The sequence below is a fragment of the Coffea arabica genome, chromosome 9c (assembly GCF_036785885.1).
Source record: "Coffea arabica cultivar ET-39 chromosome 9c, Coffea Arabica ET-39 HiFi, whole genome shotgun sequence".
NCBI classification, from domain to species: Eukaryota; Viridiplantae; Streptophyta; class Magnoliopsida; order Gentianales; family Rubiaceae; genus Coffea; species Coffea arabica.
The window spans coordinates 10,358,231-10,367,488 of NC_092326.1; the positions used below are offsets into that span (position 1 = coordinate 10,358,231).

At 43.1% G+C, this 9,258-nt stretch overlaps 1 protein-coding gene across 1 annotated transcript; it reads left to right on the plus strand.

Annotated features, from left to right (window-relative positions):
* The first annotated feature begins 4,274 nt into the window (after positions 1 to 4,274).
* On the plus strand, positions 4,275 to 5,045 carry LOC113708396 (uncharacterized). Its single transcript, XM_027230856.1, has one exon. It carries the CDS (start codon positions 4,275 to 4,277, stop codon positions 5,043 to 5,045), a length of 771 nt encoding a protein of 256 aa, XP_027086657.1.
* The last annotated feature ends 4,213 nt before the right edge of the window (positions 5,046 to 9,258 follow it).

A 9,258-nucleotide genomic window follows, 5' to 3' on the forward strand; every position in this document is an offset into this window, starting at 1 on the left:
TATAATAACCTCTGGCCAAATCATAACCCAGCAATGGTTCGGCAGTCACACACAGGATGGAGTCCAACCTTTACAATGAAATGCTTTAAAACAGCAGAAATAAGGGTTATGAATACCTGGAAATGTCTGTGAAATTGACCCTTATCCCATACAAAATGTGTCACGGTGGGGGTGCAGCAGGGACTTCGTGACTTGGGGCTGCAGTGGTGGTAATGGTGGTGGAGTTAGCTCAATTTCTGGTTCAGTTCCTCCTTTCTCTCGCCCAGAATCTTCCTGTTATTATTCCCTCTCCAATGCTCAGCCGTCACTCTTACCACTCTCCTTCTTAGCCACGATCTCCTGTCTCTCTCTGTCCCCAGATTTCTACCCGTTCATCAACCCAGCCGTCATCCCCCCAAGTCCCCCGTAGCTTTCCTTTTTCTGTTTTTTCCTCACTCAGCCCCCAAAGACCCAGTCTTTTCCTTTTTGTTTTGCCGTTCCTCCACCTCTGTTTCTTTCTTTTGCCGTTTTCCAGATTTTGCAGCCGCCACCTCTCTCTCTCTGTATGCTCTCCTTCTTCCTCCTAATCAGCCGCCCATCAGCCTCTCTTGGTTTCTCAACCCTTGGCTCCTCTGTAGCTCGATAGTTTTCTGTTCCAACCTCCTTGTTGCGCCGCCCGCCAGACGAAGCTCCCCTGTTTTCCTTTTTCTTCCGTCAAACCCCTCTGTTTCTTCCCCTTAGCTTTTCCCTCAGTCCGTTTTCTCTGTTTTCCTTTACCTCCAGCCGTCTCCTTTTGCTTTCTTTCCTCAGCCCCCCAAACTCTCCCTGCTCCCTCTAGTTTTCTTTTTTTTTTCTCAGCCGTCAGCTTGCTCCCCACTTTCGGCCAGGTTTTTCATTTTCTATTTATATGGGAGCCAAACCAACCCTAAACACCCAGCCACTTCTTCTGTATTTGCAGCCAAGGGCTGCCCAAAGCCCTTCCTTGCAAGCTGCGAAAAACGCAGCTTGCAAGTCGCGTATCATTCTTTTTTTTTTTTAAACTTATATAACAAAATTGAAAATAATAAAATTTAAAAACAAAAACAATTTAATTAACATAAGAAACAACAAAATGCAAATCCAATTTTCCTTTTTTTTCATTTTTCATTTTCATCATTTTTCTCGTTTTTCTCGTTTTTCTCTTTTTTCTTTTTTTTTCGTTTTTCAATTTTTCATTTTTTCATTTTTTCTCTTTTCATTTTTTCTTTGAGAAATTCTACGCTAAAATGGCTAAAATAACTAAAACTAAAAGTAAATAAAACTAATTGTGAGAAATAAAAAATAGAACAAATAAAAAACGAATGGTAAATAAATAAATAATAAAACACCAAAAATTTGGTGTCTACATATAGAATGATGTTTTGTAGTTGCCTACAAAATTTCAGCCCAATCGGAGCAATGTAGCCTATGAAAAGACCGAAATACCCCTGCTGCTCTGTTTCTGTCCGAACCTGATAATCAGCTTCTGTAATTGGCTAGTTTGACTAGGAATACTACTAATTTGGTTGTTCATGTCTTCATAAGAATTATATCCTGGTATATTAGCTTTCAGATGGATTTGGAATCACTTGAATTGGAGTTGTATGTGCTGAGATATGATTGAATGAATCAGGACTGCTCGTTGAATTTCACAGTAAGTTGCAAACTGAAAAATCTGGGGTTGTTTTGGTAAATTTGACCTAGATACATTGCAAACTGGACTGAGTGGCCTTCTTCAACATTGTAGCACCTTCTCTTAGCTTCGAAACAGTGTAACTTGTACCCCAAACCGATAAGTGTAGCTCTAGTTGTGACCGTTCCGCTAAGTAACATCAAAACTGTCTTTTGCTTTTCAACTTAAATTTCATTTCCACACATGTCCCTAGCTTGGTTACGTATTTATACATTCTTTTGGACCTTATTTCTTTGGTAGTGTGTGGATTGATTTGACTCGTATTTGAGTCTTAATTGGGATATTCTTGTTGTATAGGTCGTGCCCGTGATCCGACGCCTACGCCTGAAGCTAACTTGTGAATTTGCTTACTTACCTTGGTGAGTGTACCATTATATGGTCTAATGCTTAAATGAATGTGTATACTTGTCATGTGAACTTGAATGGCTTGAATGAGACGAGAGTGTACTTTATCGCTCTCGGTCTCTTATTTGTATTACTGTTAGTGTCAAATGTGAAATTGTCTACATGTGTGATTTGACATGGCTGAGGGCTTTGCCCGACAACTTAATTGTGCTATCTGAGCTCATACCCCATTGATCTTTAATTGAATCGAGCCGGCAAGGGCTTGGGCGAATCGATAAGGGACCTTGGGTTCACTGCAGTCGAGTGGAGTGTTAACTCCTCGACCTTATGGTATACTCGAGTATTACCCTTTCTGTTACTGTGAGGTGTTCGGGCCCGGTAAGGGGGTGACCGGTGGAAGGGATATGGAGTAAAGTGGGGATCTACGGGATATTCTTCTCTTCAAAGGTTGACGGAGTGTCGACGGGTTGGAGATCAAATGCGGCCAGTGGAAAGTGGCTCTTGAGAGCCAATTGTATCCTTTCATTGACTTCTTTTGTTTATGTGCTTTGAAATCACTATGTGATAAAATGTGTTTATTGGTGTGTCTTATTGGTACCTCACGAGCGTAAGCTTACCCTCGTTACTTTGTTTTCCTTACAGGGATATGAATAACTTTTGAGGGAACTATATTGTTTTGAAGCACGAGTTGAGCTAGTTTTCATATAGTTTGGACCTATTCTTTTGTAAAGCTCCTCGATGGTTGGAAAAACCCTATATGTACTTTGAGTTGTAAATTACAAATGTATGTGTATAACACTGTTAAACCCTGTTCATGTATCCTATTTGGTTTGGGAATGTTTCTCTAAGGTGTATGGTAACATCTACATTTGATTGGATTCTGGTTGGATAGTGATGTGGCGGTCACTATTCATTTGCGATTTCAAATTTCGATTCCCATTTTGCGGGTTTTAAATCGCTTGAGCGCGCTAAAAATTGCCGAAACATGTTAGAGTATATACGACCGTCTTCGTAGTCCTGGCGAGAGTTGGGCAGGCAGCCCGCTAACCCCTTTGGTACGCCCTAGGGGAAGGTGGGACTGTCACATGTGGTATCAGAGCCTAGGTTAGTATTGACTTAGGCGAGTTTGACTTTGGTTCCTTAGGACCTGTGAGTGAAGTGTTAAGGTACCGTTAAGTGCGATTATGTTTATTTTGTCTAAGATATGAATTCTTTTGCTATCTTTGTAGGTTATAGCCGGTACGAGTGGACAGGGTGGAGGTGAGCCATCTCAGAGGCGGCCACGAGTTATCGATTACCAGGAGAGGCCGGGAGGTCCGATCCGGCTTTGGTACACTGCCAGCCGGACCCGCCGCTGTAGGCGTTGCCAGTATTATTCTTATGCTGACCATGTGGTCTTGGCAGTGCTAGATGAGAGGAGGAGGCTTAGGAGTGCTGCCGCGAGGGATTACATTGAGATACTTAGGCTAAGAGGCATCACAAGGATGCAAGCGGATAGGATTGGAGAGCTTCGCGAGGAGTTAGCCCTGGAGCAGGAGCGAACAAATGCTTTTAGGGAGCAGTTGCAAGAGGTTAATACTCGTCTTACGAACATGATTAGGGAAGTGAGGGAACGTTCAGGCGGTATTATTAACGAGTGCGAGGCGCTAATCCAAGGAGTGATTGGAGCTAATGTGCCAGGGGGCGTTCCGGGTGATGGAGCTCCAGGTGAGGGATGCGCCCCTAGCTCTAGCTCTAGCTCTGGGGAGGAGTCGGTTGGCTCAGTTGGGAACTAGGCTAGAGTTCCCTAGGTCGTATTTTGATCCCATGTGAGGGGTACCTAGGACAAGTTATCTGTTAGCAGTTTTGTATTTTGGCTCAGTTTTGTATAGTGTCTTTTGGAGAACCCCTTTCAGTTTCATGGGATTACTTTGTATGTATGTACTTGACCGACTGCTTTTGTATGACTGTCTGAAACAGTTATGTGTTGTATGTGTAAATGTTCTATGTGTATATATGTTTTGTGTGTTATTTTGATTATTTGCCTATGTTTATAAGCTTATGCCCGTATGGTTCTTTAATTGTTATTACGTGTCTTGACCTTAAATTGATTTGGACCATGGAGGGCACTCGTAGTGAACGAGGCCGTGGACGTGGAAGTAGGCAACCTTCTGATAGAGGCACCGCGGAAACTTCGACTGGACCAAACCCTGAACCTAGGGTAGATCCGAATGTCCAGATAGCTGCCGCTATGTAGTAAATGACCGACTTACTGGCCCATGTGATGCAACAGCAGGGCCACAACCCTAACCCATCTGTCGGGAATCCCGGAAACCCTGGGAATCACGTAGAAAGTGAGGATCGAGCTCTAGAAAGGTTCCAAAAGTTCTCCCCACCAAAGTTCCTTGGAGGGCCCGATCCCGATATGGCTGAAAGATGGTTGAAGAAGATGGTGGACATCTTTGCAGCCTTATATTACTCCGAAGAGAGGCAGGTTGCTTTTGTGGTCTTTCAATTAGAAGGGGCCGTTCGCTCCTGGTGGAATGTTATTCGGACCAAGTGGGAGAGGGAGCAGACACCCAGTACGTGGGTGAACTTTGTAAGAGAATTTAACGCCAAGTACTTTTCGCCCTTGATCCAAGAAAATAAGGAGGACGAGTTCATCCGACTTCGCCAGGGCACCCAGTCCGTGGCTGAATACGAAAGCCAGTTTACCCGATTAGCCAAGTTTGCCCCTGAACTTATTATGACTGAACAAAGAAGGGTACGATGTTTTATTCAAGGGTTAAACGTGGAAATTCAAAAAGACTTGGCCGTGACCCAAATTAACACCTTTAGTGATGTTGTGGATAAGGCTTTATGGGCCGAGAACGCAAGGCTTCAAGTTCGGAATTTTCAAACTAGAAAACGTGGATTTTCTGGAGGTAGTTCTACTCAGGGGGATAAGAGTACCCCTTCCAAATTGGGAAGGGGAACTGGAGGAGGACGATTTTCTGGGGCGGCGAGAGGGACTCCGCCAAGGGGTGGCTAGACGGGACGAAGCCAACAGAGGAGTGCCTCACAAGGAAGCTCCGCCACTGTTTCTCGTGGCCCGTGTGGGTTCTGTGTGAAGCCGAACCACACGGAGGATAACTGCTGGAGAAAGGAGAAGAAGTGCTTACGCTGTGGGAGTACGGAGCACCGGATAGCCAGCTGTCCAGTTCAACCCTGAGAGGTGAGAGGGACCACGCAATCTTCTAAGGCGACTTCAGTGCAATCAAAGGTGGAAGTGACGAAATCGAAGGCGCCTGCTCGAGTGTACTCTATTGAGCAACGTCCTGTCCCTGATTCGGCGGAGGTGGTGGAAGGTACGATTCTTGTATTCCACCGTCTAGTTAGGATTTTAATAGATCCTGGTGCCACCCATTCCTTTGTTAACCCCGAATTCATATGTGGTATTGATATAACTCCAGTAAACCTGCCATATGAATTAGAAGTAAGTACGCCTACGGGAGACCAGTGTTTGGTTACTAGCAAAATATATGTAAACTGTGAAATCTGGGTAGGAGAGAGGAAGTTACTGGGGAATTTGATAAGTTTGGCTATTAAGGGGTACGATGTGATATTGGGCATGGACTGGTTAGCTAGGTATGATGCCCAACTTGACCGTAAAAGGAAAGTAGTGGAATTTCGTATACCAGGGAAGGCAACCTTAAGATTAGATGTGAGGGGCAGTTTAGTCTCGTCTGCGATGATTTCGGGTATTCGGGTTAGGAAACTATTGAGTAGAGGGGCTCAAGCGTTCTTAGCCTTTCTCATCAACACTCCCACTGATAAGTTAAACGTAGAAGATGTTCCAGTAGTGGGCGAATATCCGGATGTGTTTCCCGATGAGCTAGTAAATCTACCACCGCGAAGAGAAATAGAATTTGAGATTAACTTGTTATCAGGGACTTCACCTATCTCTAAGACCCTATACCGTATGGCACCTGCTGAACTTAAGGAGCTGAAACTGCAGTTGCAAGACCTTTTGGTGCGGAGTTTTATTCGTGAGAGTGGATCTCCTTGGGGAGCACCCGTTCTCTTTGTTAAAAAGAAGGACAGGACCCTGAGATTGTGTGTTGATTACCGGGGGTTGAACAACGTAACCATTAAGAATAAGTACCCACTACCCCACATTGATGAGCTGTTTGACCAGTTACAAGGCGCAGTGGTCTTTTCAAAATTGGACTTTCGACAGGGGTACTACCAATTATTGATCCGAAAAGAAGATGTGCCTAAAACTGCTTTCAATTCTCGGTATGGGCATTTTGAATTTGCCGTTATGCCCTTTGGACTAACCAATGCCCCTGCCGCTTTTATGGACTTGATGCATCGAGTTTTCAAACCCTATTTGGACCAATTTGTCGTTGTGTTTATTGATGACATTTTGGTATACTCGAAAACCCGAGAGGAGCATGTGTAGCACCTGAAGTTAGTTTTACAAACCCTAAGGGATCACCAATTATATGCCAAATTTAGTAAGTGTGAGTTTTGGCTGGAGAAGGTTTCCTTCTTGGGGCATGTAATTTCGAAGGAGGGGATTGCAATAGATCCGGCAAAGGTGGAAGCAGTGACCAAGTGGAAGAGGCCTGAGAGTCCGACTGAGATTCGAAGTTTCTTAGGATTGGCAGGTTACTATCGGCGATTTATTAAGGATTTCTCAAAATTTGCCAGTCCTTTAACCAATTTGACAAAGAAAGATAGTCGGTTTCTGTGGGATGCCCGATGTGAGCAGAGCTTTCTGGAGTTGAAGAAAATGTTAACTATGGCTCCTGTCCTGGTCTTGCCTAATGGTAAAGATAGTTTCACTGTGTATACTGATGCTTCGAAGGAAGGCTTAGGGTGTGTATTCATGCAAAATAAGAACGTGATAGCCTTTGCCTCTAGGAAATTGAAGACCCACGAGCAAAACTATCCCACTCATGATTTGGAGTTAGCCGCGGTTGTCTTTGCTCTGAAAAAATGGAGACACTACCTGTATAGAGTAACCTTTGAGGTTTATTCCGATCACAAGAGCCTTAAGTACCTCTTTTCCCAAAAGGAGTTGAATATGAGACAACGTCATTGGATGGAATTCTTAGAAGATTATGATTGCACGATCAACTACCATCCGGGTAAGGCTAACGTAGTAGCTGATGCCTCAAGCAGGAAGGCTCGAATATCTGGGTTAATAGTTAAAGAGTGGAAAATGTTAGAAGCTATTGGTGAATGGAATTCTAAAATGGAAAGTAAGAATATCACCTTTGGAAATATTCGGGTGACATCCGCCCTGTTGAGTAGAATCAAGGAGGCCCAAACTACAGATCCGATGGTTCAGAAGTGGGTGGAAAAAGTGAAAAAGGGGGAAATTTCTGATTTGAATTTAAGTCCTGAGGTAATTTTGAGATTTAGAAATAGAATAGTAGTGCCTGAGGATGAGAATTTGAGGAGAGAGATTCTGGATAAAGCTCATCGATCGAAATACACCATCCATCCGAGTAGTACTAAGATGTATCAGGACCTACGACAGTTATATTGGTGGGATAAGATGAAGAGGGAGATTGCTCAATATGTACAAACTTGTCTAGTCTGCCAGCAGGTTAAGGCTGAACACCAAAAACCTTCTGGATTACTACAACCTCTTGAGATACCTGAATGGAATTGGGAGAACATTACCATGGACTTCGTTTCCGGTTTGCCTAGAACACAAAAAGGGCATGATGCTGTTTGGGTGATCGTCGATCAGTTAACCAAATCGGCTCACTTTGTACCTGTGAATATGAAGTATTCCATGGATAAGTTGGCTCGGGTGTATATGGAGGAGATTGTGAGATTACATGGGGTCCCTGTAAGTATAGTTTCCGACCGAGACCCTTGTTTTGTGTCAAGGTTCTGGCAAAAGTTTCAGGAGACCTTGGGAAATAAACTGAACCTAAGTACCACTTATCACCCTCAAACAGATGGGCAGTCGGAGCGAACGATTCAAACTCTTGAAGATATGTTAAGAACTTGTGTTTTCGACTTCGGAGGTAGTTGGGGCCAACATATGACATTAGTGGAATTCGCCTACAACAACAGTTACCATTCATCGATTCAAATGACACCGTATAAGGCTCTTTATGGACGAAAGTGTCGATCTCCGTTATACTGGGATGAGATAGGAGAAAAGAAGGTCTTGGACCCAACAGTTATTCCGTGGATAGAGGATGTCCAAGAAAAGGTCAAGTTGATTCGTCAGAGACTCCAAACTGCTCAAAGTTGCCAAAAGAGCTATGCGGACAACCAAAGAAAAGACTTGGAGTTTGAAGTTGGAGATTATATTTTTCTTAAAATCACACCACTACGAAGTGTTACGATGGATAGAGGAAAGAAACTTCAACCAAGATTCGTAGGACCTTATACGATACTCCAACGAGTTGGGAAAGTTGCATACCGGCTTGAGTTGCCGCCAAGCTTGTCTTGAATACACGATGTCTTCCACATGTCAATGCTTAAGAAATACTACCCTGACCCGACTCATATTGTGCAACCAAAGGAGATTGAGATCGATGAAACCCTTACCTATGAGGAGAAACCTGTACATTAACTAGATCGAAAGGTGAAGGAGCTGAGGAGCAAACAAATTCCTTTGGTGAAAATCCTGTGGAAGAACCACGGAGTTGAAGAGGCGACCTGGGAGATGGAAGACGATATGAGAAAGAGATACACTGAGCTATTTAATGAATCAGGTGAGAAATTTCGAGGACGAAATTCTTTTAAGGGGGAGAGAGTGTGAGAGCCCAAAATTTTCTTATTTTCTAGGCATTTATTTTAGTCTTTTGCGTATAATTTCTGTATTTTCTTATTTATATGAAATATTCTGAGAATTTTTATGAGTAAATATAGTTTTTAAATTATTTTTTTTAGTATAAGTTAGTTCATGAGGGTTTAAGAGTGTATACTGGATGTGGGACCGCAAGTGCGGAAAGTTCGATAAAATTCGGCCGATTAGGTTAAGTTTAGTATTCTGAGATTAATTTACTAGGTGTTATGAGGTAATTAGAGGATATGTAGTTGGATTAGTGGTGGAGAGACAAAAGGATAATTATAAGCCAAAAGAGATGCTAGGTGTCGCGTTTTCATTGGACCTTGGACTTTGACCATCTTACCACCTTTACTAAATACCCAAAAATTGACCAAAAATTCATGAAAATTTTCATCCTCTTGGCCGAACTTCTTGTTGGAAAAGAAGAGAAAAACCTCCA